The sequence below is a fragment of the Anomaloglossus baeobatrachus genome, chromosome 2, assembly GCF_048569485.1.
Source record: "Anomaloglossus baeobatrachus isolate aAnoBae1 chromosome 2, aAnoBae1.hap1, whole genome shotgun sequence".
Classification (NCBI taxonomy): Eukaryota; Metazoa; Chordata; class Amphibia; order Anura; family Aromobatidae; genus Anomaloglossus; species Anomaloglossus baeobatrachus.
Window position 1 is genome coordinate 213621664 of NC_134354.1, and position 20156 is coordinate 213641819.

At 42.6% G+C, this 20156-nt stretch overlaps 1 protein-coding gene across 1 annotated transcript in view; it reads right to left on the bottom strand.

Moving 5' to 3' along the window:
• Nucleotides 1–850: 850 nt before the first annotated feature.
• The window catches only part of RSBN1 (round spermatid basic protein 1), a 65577-nt gene continuing 46271 nt past the window's right edge, over nt 851–20156 (bottom strand). The window contains exons 2-7 of the mRNA XM_075335600.1: nt 18572–19263; nt 12344–12481; nt 8239–8381; nt 7346–7513; nt 7061–7169; nt 851–4652 (exon numbers count right to left, since the gene is read on the bottom strand). Coding sequence (XP_075191715.1) covers nt 4254–4652; nt 7061–7169; nt 7346–7513; nt 8239–8381; nt 12344–12481; nt 18572–19263 — 1649 coding nt within the window. The 3' untranslated portion in view covers nt 851–4253. The remainder of the gene's footprint in view (nt 4653–7060; nt 7170–7345; nt 7514–8238; nt 8382–12343; nt 12482–18571; nt 19264–20156) is intronic.

A 20156-nucleotide genomic window follows, 5' to 3' on the forward strand; every position in this document is an offset into this window, starting at 1 on the left:
TTCCGTCAAGATCTGTGTTTTCCATTATAGTCTGAGGTTATGCACTTTCTTATTCTTTCCCATGCACCGAGTTTACGTAAAGGAAACCAGTCACTAGATTTGGCAACTATAAGCTGCGGCCACCACCAGCGGGCTCTTTTATATACAGCTTTCTAACATGCTGTATATAAGAGCCCAGGCCGCTGTGTAGAACGTAAAAATCACTTTATAATACTCCCCTACGGGGCGGTGCAAACCAGCTACATAGGTGTCTCAGTTCTCCGGTACCACTGCCTCCTCTTTCTGCCATCTTGGTCCTCCTTCTGAAGCCTGGGTGCATGACATGTCATAAGTCACCCACACTAGCCGGCATTGAGGTCTCGCGCAGGCTCACTTTGATCTGCCCTGAATAGGGCAGATCAAAGTATTGTATTGCGCCTGTGCGGAACCTCAATACCGGCTAGTGTGGAGGACGTAGGATGCGTCATGTACCCAGGCTTCAGAAGGAGGACAAAGATGGCCGAAAGAGGAGGCGCCGGTACCGGAGAATGGAGACACCCATCCTATCAGTCTACCACCCCGTAGGTGAGTATTATAAAGTGATTATGTTCTACACAGTGGCCTGGCTTTTATATACTGCATGTTAGAATGCTGTATATAAGAGCCCACTGGTGGTGGCCGCAGCTTATAGTCACCAAATCTGGTGACAGGTTCCCTTTAAAGACCGGAGGGAAAATAACAAGAAAAAAAAACCAAAAAAAAACCAAAAAACAACAACCTTTAACCAAAGTTCCATTTCTCACAAAAGCAAGTCTTTTTGTGTTTTTTGGGTATGGTGAGAATGAGTAAATGATGAATTTTGACGACCAGAATATTTACAATAATCCATTTAATTCTAAATGAAAATAAAGTTCATTTAAGAACCATATGCTCAAAATCTATTTGGCTTTATCTTTTATACAATCATAATTTCAGCTACAGCCACGGAGGGAAAAAAAAATACAACAGAAAGTGTCCCACTCGACCTGCAATGTATTGCAACAAGTTACTTAAGTGTATATTCCCAAAGACTAATATCGATTCTCAAACCCTTATTAAAATTTCTTACACTGTATGTAAAAAGTTCCTATACAGCTGGTTATAGTTCAATAGACAAAAAACAGAGCCACCCACTTGCTACGTATACATCGGTATTAAAAAAACAAAACAAAAACAAAAAAAGGAATAGGCTCTTATTGAAATGCCAAAAGGGTGCAAGAAGCATTTTAGTGGATAACAACTGGAGCTGGTGGGGAGATTTCCGTCAGAAAAACAAAGTTTGCAACCTTTGCTCTCCACCAGTACTGAAATTACAGCGTTCATTGTTCCAAGTGTGCTACTGGTTGTAGAGAACCATGGAAGGTACAAGGAAACAGAATAAAAGGAGCCAAGTTGCAGACACATTCTAAAATTATTCCTAAAACAACATGGAAGAACATGATGCTTCAACAATTAAAAAATAAGCCATCATTGGTGAAATTAAAAAGCCACGATTGCCCGGAGACCGAAACGGTAAACTGGATTGTTCCTCGATTCTGAGCCATGGCAAAATTACAATAACGGCATTAAAATGCCATCCCTTCTGGACTCCTCGAACTTCTGCATACATATACAATAACCATATAAGCCAGGAATAGTGTAAACATTGCTTAGATTAGAGCGCGATTATTCTTGGTAAACCACTGCAATTAAAAAAGCTTAACAATAAAGTCCAGAAACCATTTTTGATTTTGCCGAAAATCATTTCTCAAATGTGAATTAAATATCTAAAAGTTACATCAATGTAGTAAAAATAAAACACGAGATCCCTTTTGCAGCGGATTTCGTTTAAACCGCCAAAAATCCGCTGAACATGGAAGATTCGGGATGGGGAAAAAAAAAAGTCCTCATTTAAAATGCTATTTATTTCATTACACTGAAATTCAAAATGTGAAAATAAATGACTAAGTGCTGAAATCTGCTTCATATGTCCTTGACCATAATGAATATTATAAATTATAAGTGGAGAGTGTATAAAAAAATAAATACATATAAAAATAAAAAAAGAAAATCCCGAAGGAGGAATATTTTTGTACTTTAAAACGGTGGTGATTTTTACGCAAATCTCAAACTCTAGTACCAAAATAACAAAAAAAAAAAAAAAAGAAGATACATAAAAGTCAAACCGGTTCCTTATGAAGTAACTGGCACAGTGCCTCAAAAGTATTAACCCCTTGGCATTTTTCATGTTTTGCTACCTCACACCTGGAATTTCACTTTTTTTTGCCTACAACTGTGAACATTGGGTTTTCTTTTTATTGTGAAGCAAACAACAAATAGAACAAAATAACTGAAAACTTCAGTGTGCATAACTATTCACCCCCTTAAAGTCATTAATTTGTAGAGTCTCCTTTTGCGGTAAGTCACTTTGGATAAGTCTCAGCTTTCCACATCGTGCCACTGGGATTTTAACTGTTCCAACTCCTTCGAGTTAGATGATTTGCACTGGGGAAAAGTAATTTGCAAGTCTGACTACAGATTTTCAGTTGGATTAAGGTCTAAATCTTGACTAGGCCACTCCAATATATTTACACATTTGCCCTAAAACAACTCAACTCAATTGTCTTATTGGAAGGTGAACCTCCATCCCACTCTCATATCACTAACAAACAGGTTTTTCCTCAATATTCCTGTATTTCACACCATCCATCTTCCACTCGACTCAGACCTTTCACTGTTGCTGAAAAACATCCCCACAGCAGGATGCTGTCACCACCATGTTTCACTGTAGGGTTGGTGTTCTTGAGGTGATGAACTGTGTGAGTTTGGTGCTAGACAGAGTTTACCTTGGTGGGTAAAAAGTTCAATTTTGTTCTCATCTGACCACAGTATCTTCCTCCATACATTTGTGGAGTCTCCTACGTATTTTGGCAAACTCAATACGAGCCTTCCAAATTTTGGATGTCCGTAAAGACTTTTTTTTCTGGCCACTCTTAGATGAAGGCCAGCTCGATGGAATGTATGGCTTATTGTGGTCATATGGAAAGATCCATTTTCTGCTTGGGAATTCTACAGCTCTTTTAGGGTTACTTTTAGTCTCTGTGATGCTTCCAATTTCCTCCCAAAGCTGGGAGTTTTGGTGGGCAGCCCTCTCTTGGCTGGTTAGTTGTGGTACAATGTTCTTTCCATTTGATAACAATAGATTTGATGGTGCTCCGGGGCATCATCAGAGAGTGGGATTTTTGTTTTTAGACCCAACCCTGACTTGTAGTTTTCAACAACTTTGTCTGACTTGTTTGGAGACCTCTTTGATCCTCATGGTGTTAATTGGTTAGTGGTTCCTCTTGCTTAATGGTGCAGTCTCTGTCGCCATTCAGAAAAAGGTGTGTTTTTATTGACAGACCATGTGACACTTATATTGCACACAGGTGGACTTTTTCACTAAGCATGTGGACTTATGAAGGTAATTGCTTGCAACAAAATTATTTTAGGGACTTCATAGTAAAAGGGGTGAACATATATGCACATGTTATCTATTTTATCCTATAGTTTTACATTTTTGCCTATATTTTTTTCAGTTCCCTTCCCCAACTGAGACTATTTAGTGCTGAGGCACCACTGACAAATCAAAATTACACAAACAAAAAAATAAAAAAACCCCCACAGGTAGTAATGTAACAAAATAGGTAAAAATCCAAGGGGGCAAATACTTTCGCAAGACACTGGATATATTAATCAATGTGTGGCAATAAAAATTTTTTAAAAAAAATAACCAACTAATAATTTTAGTCTGGTCATCGCTTTAGAAAGGAAAAACATACACACTAGAATCTAAAAACTAAGCTACATATGCAGTTCATTTACTAATGTCCTTTAGCCACATTTACCCACATTACGGAAAAGTGCTTTCAATAAAATAAGTGAAAAAAAAAATTGGTTTGTGAGACCAATAGCTCTGCCACACAGACCATCAGCTGAAATTACAGCTTAATTTAGAAAGATTTTTCACGCATAATATACTTTTGTTTTAGCCGCAGTATAACTTAATATGACATTTTCTGCTGTCCTAATTGGCTGTGTCAGCTAAAAGAATCCTAGTTAAAAGGTTTATGAAACCGGTACTGGAGTTATTCGGAAATTACAGGAATAAAGTTAGTCTGTTATAAAACTATAACTTCACATCAAAATTTTTAAAAAATAGGTTTAAGAAAGAAAATAAGATAAAAGGGGGGGAATAAATAGTCAGAATATTTTATCTACAAATCTGACTGATATTGTGTATTAGGAGTTTGTATTGGTGACGGCTGGATTTCCAACCTCTGTGATGGAATGAGTGGTGCTACAAAAGGTCCTTGTGTTGGAGCGGACAGAGGAGTCTCCTCCATTTCTGTTTTTACAGTGGTGGAAACATCCCCCGGAGGTGTAACATCGGAGAGGTGGTCCTCCGCCACTGGTTGGGTTTCTTCTTTATTGGGGCCATACTGCTTCAATCGTATGTGCCAGGCCAAGCTGCACACGGCTGACACAGTCTTAAATTGGTGGATAACATTGCGAGGGATGAAATAGATGTCATTATCGCACAATTGGATCCGAGCATAACGGATGCCCTCTCGACGCATCTGATTGAGTTTTGCTTCATCGACCCACTGAACGCACTGAAAGTCAAAACAAAAATACACGTTCAAAATCAAGACCAAAATAGCAAAGGGAAACATAAATAAATCACACTACCCTTTATATTGTAAGCTTATAACCCCCCCAAGAATTTATCCAATAATATCCCACGTCTATGGAGAGTATAGTAAAGCCAATTGAACCCTTTTCAAATAATGCTTAAAAAAGGAATCTGTCACCAAAATGCTGCCACCTAATCAGACAGCAGCATAAAGTAAGAGCAGTGACATCACTGCGATTCCAGCGAGGTGTCACTTACTGGGCTGCTTAGTGTAGTTTTGATAAAATCACTGTTTAATCAGCAGTAGATCATCAGAGGACTACTTGGTGTGCTGCCAGGTAGTCCAGCATATTCATGAGCTCTGTATAACTGCTAGATCTGCAGCAGAGGAAACATTGATTTTATCAAAATGACAGCAAACAGCTCAGTAAGTAACACATCGCTGGAATCAGGATCTCTGCCCCTACATTATGCTGCTCTCAGATGAGGTAACAAATCTGGTTACAGATTCCCTTTAAAATCTGGGAGAAATCAAATTATTTACAGCAACAAAACATCAAAAACTATAAAGGCTCATATCAATATTACGGTTTTCAATTGCCACGTCGTGTCTCAATTAGAAATCATCACTCTGACATTAATATTGCTCCTGAGTGCTCCCAATTCCTTCTAAAATGGAAAACCACAGGCCATGGAGCATGGCTTACTACTTGCTCCATAAGCAGGCCTACCTTAACACCTCCTTTCCTACAGTCCCAAATGCGGGAGCGTGGCTTGCTTGGTGCTTTTAGGCACACTACACCTTGCCCAACAGTCTCCCTCCTAATGTAAGACTTCTTGTTTGTATTGTCATGTCTTTACTTGCTCTGCCCCCCCCCTCCCCCCACGATGTTCCCAGCCTGTTCCAGAAAGATATGCCCTTTTAAAAGAGTTTTTCAGGATCAGCAAAAAAATTCTGAAGTCACTATGTGACCGCAGCTAATATGCACACTCAGGATTCCCCTCCATTTCCAGCTTGAGATGAATCATGTGACAAGTATACGATTTGCATGCCTATGGTCAAGTGCCAACTAGCAACTTTTTCTTGGTAAATGTAATGTTCTATTGGGAGGAACAGCAGAGAGCTAGTTGGCATGTGACTGCAAAAGCGCAAATCCTAAACTTGCAGGCATGTTAGGGTCCTCTTGATATAGAGAGTGTAATCCTGAGTGTGTATATTGCAGGATTCGGTAAGCTGCAATTGTACCGCCCCGCGGCCTCGGCTGCGACCGCCGAGCCGCTCGGATCCGTGCTCGTTCTGTGGGCGGTGGCTCGAGCCTTCCACGGACCCAGGGTCACTTCGCTCTGTAAGGGGGGAGGCTGGCGCTGCACGCTGGGGGTACGGGGATTTCACGTGATTGCTCGTGACGCCACCCATGGGTTGTGGTGATGGTGGGCACCACCGCTGCGGTAGAGGTGAGGGACTCCCGGGAGCGATGTCGGGGTGCAGCTTTGGATGTTAACCCCTCCGTGGGTAGGGGCGGTGTGTCCCGGGGCCCGGTTGCGGGGAGCTGGCGCAGGGCACAGGGCTGCTGTGCGGTGTGGTGCTGCAGTACTCACGGTTGAAAGACACGGAGGCACTGGTAAACCAAACGTGGTGGAAGACGGGTGGCCCACAGCCGGCTGCAGTCCACTAGGTGGGTTGGCAGGGTCCCCCTTTCTCCTGCACCTAAGTGTAAGTGGACCAGGGTGCCTAAGCACAGGTGGGTCCGCTCCCCAGCGGGTTTGCCGAAAGAGCTCCTTTGCCCGCAGGCGCTGGCCCTTGGATCTCTGGCCTCTGGCAGTGGCTACTATCCAGTCAGGTTGGGCTGTTGCCGTCAATTGGGACTTTGGTGGGAAAGAACCCCGGGAGGTCCAGATCCTCAATCAGTTAATTTGACTAAAAAGGTGGCCCATGGACTAGTCAGGGTCTGAGTACCCCTCCTAGTGCTCCGGTGAACTGTTGGCTCCCCGGTTCGGTTCCGGCGGGCTCCAACCCTGTACCGCTCCCTACGGTTCCACCGGTCGTGTTCCCGGTCTCCTGCAGGCGGCCCCTGCCGTCTGCCTGCCTGACTGTTTCAGGGCCCTTGGCTCCAACCCAGGCCCTACGTAGAGCTGTGCTGAACTCCTCCACTACCACTTCCAACTCACTACGAACACAGACTCCTGTTTTTCCTGCCTCAGGCCAGCAGACTCCTCGGTGGGTGTCTCTTTCCACCTGACTCCGCCCACCTGGTGTGCCTGTCTAACACTGAGGGAGGCAATCAGGGCTTTATGTGTGATGGATGTTACCTGCCTAGTGTGGTGGGGGTGTAGTGACCTGTGACCCCTGGGGTGTCCAGGGCGTCACACAATCAACAGACAAGTTACCTGGGAGACAGGAGGCTCATGGAGATCTAGCTGTAACCTTTGCACAACATGGGTGAAGTCCTCTGCGTGAAAGCAGATCACATCTTTGGTTATGCGAGGCTGATCACTCCTAAGGTTAAGACAATGAGACCGTAAGAATTTCTGTAGTCGTATCCAAGTTATTATTTTGAACCAGAACTCTTATTATGTTTACTATATTATTTTTTTTTAGAAATATGGTTCCCATTTAATAAAACTTTGACTTTTTTTTTTTTTTTTAAATTCTTATCACTAAGATGAGCATACCATTCGCCAAACTGCACAGCCTTCAAAACCCCTACTGCAGCCGTACTCTCCCAGTCAAAGCCTTGACCAACATGATCCGCATGAGCTCTTGTCCGGTCCTCAAAAAGGACTTCTCTAGGCTCACTAGTCCGCGGCAAGTACTGCAGATTCTTTATTTCATTCATAGACCTGGAATTAAAAAGAAAAGGTGTATAACCAAAATTTCTAAAGACCATATCAAACGAAAAAAAAAAAAAAAAAATTATACTGAAAATTTAACCACAAGCCACAATTCTAGAAAGTTACTAAAACCAATGAAAAGATCCTGCAAATAATCAGGTAGTGAAAGCTGAAGTTCACATACTTAGAAATTCACAACTGCCAGCAAATTCTGTATACTAACTGTACAAAGTGAAAAAGAGAAAAAAATAAAAAAAAAAAAAAAAGAAAAAGTCATAGCTATTAAAATTCATTGCACTACTTAAGTCAAACTTTACCAAAAGTTTTTATAAATCTTCATTTAGACCTTTCATTACTATTAAAAGGGAATCTGTCAGCAGGTTTTTGCTACCTCATCAGAGCATCATAGTGTAGAGGAAGGAGATTCTGAATCCAATTGTGTATCACTTAGGTTACTGGGTTGGAATTTTTAGCTTTAGTCATGTAGCAGAGTCCAGAGGGCTATCCCCGCCAACACCATGCTCTCTATAGAGATTGTACATGGACAGGGGTGTCAGAGCACGGCCATGTATGTGATAAGGGTCCTGCAGCTTAAACAAACATAGCAAATAAACAAAATATCAGACTGACAAAACCGGCATGCCTGAACCTGGTGTTAAACCTTGCAGCATGCTGGCTTCAGCTTACACAGCAAAAACCTGCTGACAGATTCATTTTATGCAATCATGTGTTACCTTCTCCGTTTGAAAGGGGATTTTGGCATGTCTGCTGTAGGGATCATTTGTTCTCCTGGCCTCACCCACAGGATTGGGCCATCATCACTTTGTGATCTGCACTGTAGTTTAAGTGTAGACATTGTTCCCCATGGCAAAGTCATCTGCAAAAACATTGTTAAAAAGGAGGAATGGAATATAGAAGGAAACAATGTGATCAGTATTTAAAACAAATGTTCATCTTTAATCCTCAAACAGTAGATGCAACAGATAAAGCAGAGGTGGTTTACAAATTACTTCTTGACATTCAAGATCTATGTGCAGCAAATGATGGGTGTGCAAGGTTGGCACAGGCTCAGCAGCAGAGCCAGCGCCACACGACTGCAGACTAATTGCTGTGATCGGAGCTTCAGTAGGCCCTTGGCCATCATGACAACCCCTGAAGGGTTATTCCCACAATTGCATTATTTTTTACAAAACACAGTAAACGCATACTTATTAACCCCTTCACGACCAGCCGATTTTGCGTTTTTGGTTTTTTTTTCCCCCCACCACCCTTCTTCTGAGAGCCGTAACGGTTTTATTTTTCTGTCAATATAGGCATGTGAGTGCTTGTTTTTTGTGGAACAAGTTGTACTTATAAATGAAATCATTAGTTTTACCATATAGTGTACTGAAAAACGGCAAAAAAAAAATAAAAATTCTAAAATGTAGAAAAATAGCAAAAAAATTGTTTCAGATATTTTATTCACTGTGTTCACTATATGGTAAAACTGATGTGTGGGTCTGATGCTTGAGGTTGATGCGAGTTCGTAGACACCAAACATGTGTAGGTTTACTTTTATCTAAGGGGTAAAAATAAATAAAAAAAAAAAAAAAAAAAAAAACACAAACAACACACGTTTGTGCAAAAACAAGTTTTTGCCGCTACATCATTTACCGATCAGATTAATTAGTTTTATATTTTGATAGATCGGGCATCTCTTAAAGCAGTGATACCAAATGTGTATTTTTTTTATACCTTTAATTTTCAATGGGGCGAAAGGTGGGTGATTTGAACTTAAGGTTCACAGCTGTGAACACCAGATATGGTCATCTAATATCTTACACAGCTCTTGGCTATGTGACATAGGAAGTGAGCCATCTGAGCTACAGGAGTCATCACATGACCCTGTGCTACCATGACAACCATTGGATCAACGTCATCACGTCACGTGACCTCCGGTGTCAGATGGTGAGTAATGGAATACCGCTACCGCTATTATAAATACCTCTGTGACAGATTTACAGCGGCATTTAAGGGGTTAACAGGTATGGGCGGATCTGCTCATACCTGGTAGACACACATGTCAGCTATATAAATCAGCTAACATATGTGCGGGTCCCCCAACCCCCCCCCCACGACTGCCCACGGGAGCTGGGGGGGCTTAACACTGGTCGCTAGGACGTAACTTTACTGCCCTCGGTCGTTAAGGGTAATCCATAAACTATATTTTTTCTCTCGTATATTCTTGTCTTTTTAAATCTCTATTCGACCCACTGTGCATCCAGCCTCACATAGCTGAATGGCCAATCCTATTCTTTCAAAGCTAAAATTACAATTCCAGGAGCACGCAGCTTTTCTTGAGTGCTGAAGACCCCCTCCCTCTGCTGCGCACTCTTGATTAGCCCTACTCTGAGTGACCATGAATCAAATCCAAGTGTAGATTTAATTTATTATACTTCTGTGGACTTTGCTCCTATAAAGTGCCCTGCCTGGCCAATTATCAGCCATCTACATTAGTAGAGCCGCTTGTGTGGTTTTCATTTCTTGTTATCTTGTTTCTAGCAGAGCTCAATTCTCCTGCACAACCAGGCTTGTAAAAACTAGGCAGAATGAGCTGAGACAAGCCGGTCTGTGTATGATGTCTACTGCACTCAGATCAGTGATATGAAACCAATAGCTGCTCTGCTTTGTTGAGGCCTGTTGTAGAGCATTATCTCCTGCCATGTGCAATAACAAAACAGTCATTATCAAGCAACAATCACAGCTATGCAATGCCTAGTTTTAAGAGCCATTGTAGAGGAGTTTGAGCTCAGCTAGAAACCAGCTAAAAATTATATAAAACCGCACAGGTAGCAGAAGATAAACCAGATGAGACCAGAAATCTTCCCTTATTTTGTCCTATTTGTTGTTTGCTTCACAATAACATAAAACTCAAATGTTCACAGTTGTAGGCATGTTCATTACATTAACTGATGCAAAGCCGCAAAATAATATTATATTATTATTATTATTGAAAAAAAAAGTGAACTTTCAGGTTTTGAGGTAGCAAAACATGAAAAATGACAACTGGGTGAACACTTTTGCAAAGCATTATGTTTAAAGCCCAAAAAAAATAATATAAATAAATAAAAAATATAATGGAATGAAAAATAAAATGGAAAAGTAGCATGTATTCCAAAACAATACTGATAATACTTAGACCTAACCCTACAACAAAATAAACTCTCACACAGCTCAACGGATGAAAAAAAAAATTAAAAGCTAATGCATGTCCAAAATAGCAGTTAAGTTAAGCCAAAACATAAAAATTTTGGTATTTCTGTACTGCTACTAACTTGCAAAGTATAGCTACTGTAACATGTCATTAACTGCACGGTGCATCTCAAACACTAACCCAGAGTTAATTGCAAGATTGCAATTTTTTTCCCATTTCAACCACAAGATATTGACTTGCACACCCCCCGCCTGATTTAAAGTAAAACGTAAAAAAAAAAAAAAAATTTTGAACACTACAAATCATCCAAACAAACAAACACAAAAAGAAACACCCAAAGCAAATATAAAAAAAAAAGCAAAAAGCTGAGGTGGAAATGATTAGGGATGAGCAGACCAGTGGATGTTTGAATTCAGACACACATTAGTTAAAAGTCTGGCTCTGGACCCAAAAATGGGCCCCCGAACGTCTGTGCAATAGTATGGTTGTAAAATGTCTGTAGAAAGAGAGTTAGGGGGTTGCAAACAAATGTGGATAGGGAATAAATAAGCTAAAAATAAAACAGGACATGGAGTTCCCCTATTTTTGATAACCAGTGCAGGTAAAGCAGAAAACTGTGGGCTGCAACTCTCAGCTGTTTGTTTTTATCTTGGCCGATTTAAAGAAAAAAAGAAAAAAAAAAAAAAGTGGGGACTCCATGCAGTTTTTTTTTTTTTAAATAATTGCAAAAAACTGTGTGGGGGTCCCCACTATTTTTTGGTAGGGCATAGTAAAGCTGACAGCTGGGCGTTTCAGCCGGTGGCTGTCTGCTTAGCTGCTAAACCAGCGTCCGCGCCGGCTCCCTGCTCTCTGCACACGTAGCCACAGTACACATCAGGTAATTAATCCGATGTGTACTGTGGCTAGGAGTGCAGGGAACAGGGATCCGGCACTGACAGCGTGAGAGCGGCGGACGCTGGTAACAAAGGTAAATATCGGGTAACCAAGGGAAGGGCTTCTTGGTTACCCGATGTTTACCGTGGTTACCAGCGTCCGCAGAAGCCGGCTCCTGCTGCCTGCACACGTAGCAGAGTACACATTGGGTAATTAACCCTATGTGTACTGTGGCTAGGTGTGCAGGGAGCCAGCGCTAAGCGATGTGCGCTGGTAACCAAGGTAAATATTGGGTTTGTTACCAGATATTTACCTTAGTTACCAAGCGCAGCATTGCTTCCACGCGTCGCTGCTGGCTGGGGGCTAGTCACTGGTTGCTGGTGAGATCTGCCTGTTTGACAGCTCACCAGCAACCCGTGTAGCGACGCTCCAGCGATCCCGGCCAGGTCAGGTTGCTGGTGGGATCGCTGGAGCGTTGCTTAGTGTGACATCTCACCAGCGACCTCCTAGCAACTTACCAGCGATCCCTATCAGGTTGTATCGTTGTTGGGATCGCTGGTAAGTTGTTTAGTGTGACTGGGCCTTTAATTAACACATGAACAGCACTCGAACTCTGATTTCAAGTTAGTGCTCGAGTCTTTATCATTCGGGTTCGCTCAACCTAGTAATGATCTAACACAATACAAATAGTGGAATACATGAATTACTTTACATATTAACAACTATTTAATGTTTGAAATAAGCTATTGGATTTTATTTCAGAGTTAACATACCTTCAAAAAAGGAGATTCCTCTAACATGTCCAGAAATTCTGGAAAAAAGTCTCCAACCTCTTCATCGACTGCTCCCACCAAACTGATCTGCCTCATGGGACCAGCTCTATAAGTGCCGCAACAGTAAGTCCTACTGACCTACGATGACAGGGAGGCACCAAATAATGGATTAGCAATCAATTACAAAATTCATTGACAGGTTAATGGCAGATAAATATATGATATTTATACTGTAAACCGGATTGTGAAAAATATATTTCTAAGAATTGGATCATCTGCAAAAAGAAAGTTATACGTTGGGCAATTTTTACACATTGCAGAAAATTTGGTCACAAATCCACAGTTTGCACATTTGGCTACAGATTTCTATCTATTCCATTAGTAAGCATTGTATAAGGCGAGATCCGCAATGACAAGCCCAACAACAATGAGCATGCTGCAGATGTTAAAACCACACCATGTCTTCATTTTCAGATTTTTTTTTGAAAAATAGGAATGTTTTAACCACCCATTGTCCCCCCAATCTCCATGACCCGGTGTGCTGATGGGTTGCCATTACAATTACACCTCTGTTGAGACCCTACTGTGTCATGGTGGTACTCTGATAAAAGCGAGCCCGTGGCTGTCATTCATAAGAGAACGTGATTTTTACTATATACAGCAATACTTTGGTATTGCTGTGTAAAGTACAAGTGATCAAAGGCTGACCAGATCAAGTCCCCAAAGTTAACTACAATACACAGAATTAACGGGAATCTGTCACCAGGGTTTTCTTCCCCATCTTAGAGCCGCATAATGTAGGGTCAGATCCTGATTCCAGCGAGGTGTCACTTAATGAGCTGTTTGCTGTCATTTTCATAAAATCAATGTTTCCTAATCATAAGGTCTAGCAGTTATACAGAGCTCATGAATATGCTGGACTACCTGGCAGCTCGCCAAGTAGTCCTCTAATGATAAAAATCACTAACCAGCAGTACCTTAAAACTAGACTTAAAACTAGGCTAAGTAGCCCAGTAAGTGACACCGCTGGATTTAGGGGGGGGGGGGGGGGGGGGGTTAGGGAGGCGGAAAACGGAAGGCATGTATACCAAGATGGGGGATGTATACCAGGATGGGGGATATATACTAGGATGGGCCAAGGGTGAGGGACACCTATTTGGATGTGGCATATGTATACTAGGATGAGGAAATATATATAAGCACGGGTTCAGAGAATGGGTACCATATACCCCAGGATGGGCCTTGTGTCAGCAGCATATTCCCCGCATAACAGTAAGCTTAAAAAGGTCAGTCTGAAAAATAAGTACCTCACACAAGGAATGTCCTAAATAAATATATGTTGGTAAGTATTCACTAAAGTACAGGTCGATTCGCTATTTTATCTGAAAAAAATTGGCGTAACCTCTGAAAGACGATCTATTGTGCTGAAATTTGGACTGTACATTGGTTCATGAGAAATTGAGGTTTTAAAGTAGGTGTTGAAAATGTCCACTGTTTGCCCGCCTGCATGCGCTGTTTCATACTATTGAATGTGTTCCTTTGGACGTCTGGGGTCATAGCCTAAAGTTCTCATTTTATATTCTCTCGGCGTGCCATTAATATTTGTTGCTTGTTACTGTACACCCAACCATTCAAACGGCTTCAACAGAAAAAATCCAGTGGTGTTCAATTAGGCCAGGGATGGGGAACCTTTTTTCTGCCAGAGGCCATTTGGAAAATTCTACCAATCTTCAGGGGCCACACAAAACTATTAACTTGAAACTTACCCTACAATATTTGGTCAAACAAACAATTAACTCACTGTGGCGGCTGGAGCTTCTACTCTTTGGTGCAGCCGTAATATTAGGAGATATTGATCTTTTTGCTTTTCACAACTGCTTTTCCAGGTTTAAAGTTGGCTGGGGCTGCTGTATATATACACACACACACAGGAGGTGATGTGGGCATATACATCCCAGGGGAGGGTTGAGAGGAGTATAGAACACTGGGGAGGCTGGGGGCATAGACATCAGGGAAGATGCTGAGTGCAAATACATCACTTAGGAGGAGTATAGATCACTAGAAAAGCTGTGGGACATAGACGTGGCTGTGGGCATAGACATCACTGGGGGTACATATATCATTGATGGGGAGCACAGACATAGCTGGGGGGGGCAAAAACATTGCTGGGGAGGGCTGGGATAAATATACATCACTAGGGAAGCAGAGGGGCATAGACATCACTGGGGGTACATACATCACTGGGGTATATACACATCACTGGGTTGCACAGACATAGCTTGGGGGGAAAAAACATTGCTGGGGCACAGACAGCCCTGGGGGATGCTGGGAGGGGCACAGACAGCCCTGGGGGCACAGAGAACTTTGGGAGAGGCTGGGGGCACAGAGGGCGCTGGGGGCAGAGATCACTGGGGGAGGCTCGGAGCACAGAGAATCACTGGATGTACAGAGAGCACTGGGGGAGGCTCAGGCCACAGAAATCACTGGGGAGACTGAGGGGCACAGAGCGCTGGGAGCACAGAGGGTACTGGGAGCACAGAAAGCACTGGTGGCAGACAGAGACGTGGGGGAGGCTGGAGGCAGTTAGAGAACTGGGGGAGGCTGGGATCACTGTAGTCGGGCACAGTGAGCGTTGCCGCCAGGCACAGAGAGCTGCCCGGCACAGTAGGACCATGGGGATGATGGGGCAGTTGCTCGTCTTCTGTTGGATTGGAGCGTACCTCTAACCCACCTACAAAGTACGTCCTCACGTAGCCAGTGCCAGCTTGGGGACTTAGTCCTTCAGGTGCGTTCAGCATTGAATGCGCAGTGCGGGGGTTTTAAAAGGGCCAGCAAGATGCGGCTGCCACCCCAGCACTGCGGTCCCCAGGAATTAGCCCAGGGGCCGCAGAAAAAGTAATAGCGGGTCACATACGGCCCAAGGGCCGCAGGTTCCCCACCCCTGCATTAGGCAATCTAGAAACCAGTCATTTGAGTTTACTCTGCCAAAGAAGGCTTCAATCTCTCGTGCTGACGACCGACGACTGCACCATCCTGTTGGAAGTAGAGCACTCTACAGTTCCCCATCATTCTGCTGATGGATATTTTCCAAACCATTGTCAAATGTACAGCACTGTTTCCCCCCCGCAAAAAAAAAAACAAAACAAAACAAAAAACTATATCAAACTGCAGTCTAGCTTTATGTCTCTGTCAGCAATGGGGTCCTCCTGGGTCTCCAACACCATGGACAAATAAATAATCAAGATCTCTGGAGATGGATTTGTAACCTTGAGATTGTGAGGACTTGAGAACCAGATTAGTTGAAAAATATCAAACAGAGAGCCCTCTTCTCTTTCTGTTCTCAATGTTTAGGTGTCACACTCACAGACAATGCAACGATTGAGTCAACTTTTTGAACGAGCATCACTTGCTTGAAACAAAAAGGTGTTTGCCGACAAATTTTTGAAAAGATGCCAACAATTTGTCCAGCCCATTATGGCGGATGTGTGTGAAATCATGTCCAATGGGTCTCTTTTTTTGTGTTCCAACGTACACAAAGGAAATCTCTATCAATCTCTCTTTTTCTCTATCCTTCTGTTGGTCCGTCTATCAGTCTTATAGGCAACAAAGGACATTCTTAATAGAGCAACCAATTAGAGCTCCAATTAATGATCTTGGGCTCCCCGCTCCATTGACTTTAATGTAAGTGGGTTTTTTTGGTGAATAACTAAAGCGCGGGGTTAAATTTTCCCCTCAAAACAAAGTCTATGACATTCCCTGAGACAAATGAGGCGGCTGTGTACAATTTCGTGATTGTAAATGCGACAGTGTGGATTCCTTCAGCGGACATACACATACACTCAACTTTATATATTAGATGATATGTAGGGATTTATGTTTTATGTGCATTGTAAATAGATCGCAAATAGTTTGCTGTAGCTTTCCATTTCCTCAGTATGTACACTACTGTGTAAACACATACCAATTACTTTTTGTATAGCACATCACTGTGTGAATACTTCTCAACATATACTTATTTAGGACATTCCTTGTGTGAAGTAGTTTTCGGTGTTCGAAGAGGTAAGTCGTTCCTTTCTTTTTTCCTCCTTTCTCTGTGTAATGTATATTATGTTTGAATATCATGTAATGCTAATATTAAGCTTTTATATTTATATACCAGTCTGGACCTGTTCCACTGTAGGCACCATACATTTTTGTTTTTACCCCTCACTTGTGAGTCACCATACAGTTTTGAAGTCATCAGGTCCTCCCCCCACCCAAAAAACTAACAAACCAAAACATTATCTTTGTATAAAGTCCAAGTTGTCTTCAGATTTTTCAGCAAGAGCCCTGGCAAATTTCTAGGTTATTTTATTTTATTTTTGTGTTTAGGCTTCATTGGAGACTTCCTTCATGGACGACAACCATGCATGCCATAACGCTGCAGTGTACACCGTATTGGGTCATGGAAAACTCACCGAGGTTTGGTGTTTTAATTCTTTAGCTAACTGTGAACTTACCGTATTTTTCGGAATACAAGACGCACTTTTTTCCCCCCAAATGTTAAGGGAAAGTGGGGGGTGCATCTTATAGTTTGAATGTAGGGCTGCGGGGAATGAGGGTGCTGCGGTGGAGCAGGTCATACGCAGGCTGTAGCAGCATCTACCGTGACCACGTGGGCCCGCTCATTTCATATGCATGCATCCTCCCGCCCATCATCTCCCAGCGCTGACAGTGGGCGGGGGAGCTGGTTTGCGTGATCACCTCTGGCAACTACAGCCTGGAGTGATCATGTGCGGCTATATTCACTGCCCCCGCTCATCATCATCAGCGCGGGGAGAAGTGAATAAGTACAGTACACTCACTGTTCCCTGCAGCATCGCGATGTCCTCCTGTCTGCCGGCCCGCTGATGTGTGTAGAGAGCAGTGACCACAGCGATAACGTCATCACTATGCGCACCGCTCTCCACACACACACACACATATTAGCGGGCAGGTAGACCGGACGAAATTGCAATGGTGCTGGGAATGGTGACCGGTTTCACACAGGTCAGCGGTGCTGCTGGCACAGACAGAAGAGGAGTGATGCTGCTGGAGCGAGGAAATGCAAGTATAAACGTTTATTTTTTGTGTGTGCCACAGGATGCAGGCCGTATACCAGGATGGATGATAGAGATGTATACACACACACACACACACACACACACACACACACACACACACACACACACGGATGGGGATCATATACAAGGCAGGAGGATCATTACCAGGATAGGGTACCTTAGTAGAGAATTTTGGGACATTACCCCTATAACAGTGTCAGCAGCAGATCCTCACCCCATAACAGTATGTCATGACCACATTTATTTTTTGCTTAAAATTTTATCTTCCCATTTTCCTCCTCTAAAACCAGGGTGCATCTTATGGTCCGGTGCATCTTATAGTCCGAAAAATACGGTACATATCAATTTTCTTCACCCCTTCTAATGAGAAGAAGATGTTCCTGTTTAGGTAACACAGTCAGTGTTGGCCTGGACATCTATGCGAGATGGTTACCATTCCATCTTTTTAATCACTTTTGCTACACTATTCTGACTGACTAATAGGTAAAGCTTTATTTGTATAAGAAAATAAATTTTATTTCTCAGGTCTTGTGACATTTCTCTTCCATGTGGTGCCATTGCAACAAAACCCCTTTCCATTCCAACAAAACTTTAGTTTAGCTCCTAAGACTCTCATTTTTGCAGCATGGCATTGAATGACTGATGAAAAATACTTTTTTGGATATGCAAAATAACTAAATTTACAATCAATGGCTCATATTTGTGAGAGTATTTTGTAATATAGTGGTCATGGAATATGCCAATTCTGAAAGTAAACAGAGGTTTTCTAACAAGTCTGTTGGGGTATACTCACTTATGCTGAGCACTGCACCTACAATGTGTCAATTGGCTCGCTTGCAGCCGATACACATAAATTAATATATATATCCCTGCTCCGTCACCTATACCTAAGCCGGCAGCTGTGGTAATATCCCCTGCTCTCCAATGAGCAGACTCTGCCAGCTGGTCCCAGTGTACTGTTAAACAGAAAATGTATGTACAGTACACTGCAGTAGTTGGGGCTTAACTTAAAGATCTTTACAACTTTGAGAAAGTAGGAATTAGAAACTTTGGCTTTTTAGCAAATAAGATATTCCATGTAACATTAGCCCTTATATCATGCGGTTATATAAGATGGTTTCCAAACCTGTGCATGGAAATTTGCAATTGTTGTTGTCTCAATATCCTTCTTGCCAATGATTTCCATTTTTACTGGGGTGTTTGGGAAATTGAAAGCGAAGTAGTCCAGAAAATCTGGCAAGTAAGCAGCTGCACCATGTACGATGGCCAAAGCATAGTCAGCTGCACTCTTATCATTTTCACAAAATGTTCGTTCCAGGAACTCCTCTGCAAATTTCTCCATCTCCACAGGAGACAAGAAGGAAAGTTCATCCATGTAGGCATGCAGGACTGGGGCTCCACCATTTGATTGAATTTCCTCGTGCATCAACCTGCTGAACCGAGACCCAGAATTCAGCGTACTGGTGCGAATGCAGTGCTCATGGTGAGATGCAAAAGGCATCTGGACCTCCTGAGGGACTCTGTACTCCTCAGTACCCAAGTCGGAGCGACACAACTGCTCATCCTTCAAATATCTAGACGACTCTTTATTTACTTCTACGTCAGATTGATCCACGGCTTCTCGGCCTTCGTGGCTGATACGTGTAAGCCCAGCACAAAGAGTCTGTACCTCTTTGTTGTACATTTTCAACCTCCTGCCCCGTAAGTCATCCCTATGTTTCTTCTTCTTCTTTTTCTTGAGTTTTTTAAGAAGGAGAGCATCATCCTCGTCCTCAGCCTTTATCAGTCTCTGAAATTTGCCATTTTCATCTGTAATTTCTGTGAAACAAGAAGTTGGTTATTCACAATTTGTAAAAAGTACTTTCCACAAGTGTATGTGATAAAACAAAAACTGCAGAAGACTAGTACATGAAGTTAATAATTGTAATACAATTTATCTTTTAATTTTTAAAGATGCACTGGGACAGAAACTAGGCTTTCTTCATTCACTGCAACCTTCTGTCCTAGAAACATAAAGCAAGACTTAAAATCCCCACAAATCCTTCCAGAAACAAGTCTCTGTGTGCAGCTCCCCTTCGTCAAAGTTAACCATTAAGCCATTAAAGTCTTCAGTGGAGAAACCCTTCTGGTTCACAATAAGGCCCGGTCACACATCCGGCATATTGCCGGATCCGGCACACTTCAGTACAGTGTTAATACTGTACAATGGCATCGCGGCAAGCTCTAGTCACATGACAGAATGTGACCAGAGGTTGCCGCGATGCCATTGTACTGAATTACACTGTACTGGAGTGTGCCGGTTCCGGTAAAATGCCGGATGTGTGAAACGGGCCTAATAAGAATCAAAAAGTCCAATGTTTTCTTAAGGGCTCATCCAGACGTCCGTGCACAGACAAATCTCCAAATCAAAGCGGGGCAACTTCATATGTCCATGAGGCTTTGATGCTTGGGTCAGGAGAGCCACGGCCAGTTGATACATTGCAATCCGTGCTAAGACAGATTTACATGGATATCTGCAGAAGCCCTTAAAAATAAGTTGCTACCTGTCTGTTGTGCCCAGTGCCATTCTTCACTGGCACAGGGTGGTCAGAGCTGAAGGCTTCTTCTCCGCTCAGTACAGAGGTCATGCTGATAGGCGGCAGCGATCCGGCTGTCAAAGTGGGGGAGTTTTCAATCAGCATGATGTTAACTGTCCCACTCAGTCTGCAGAG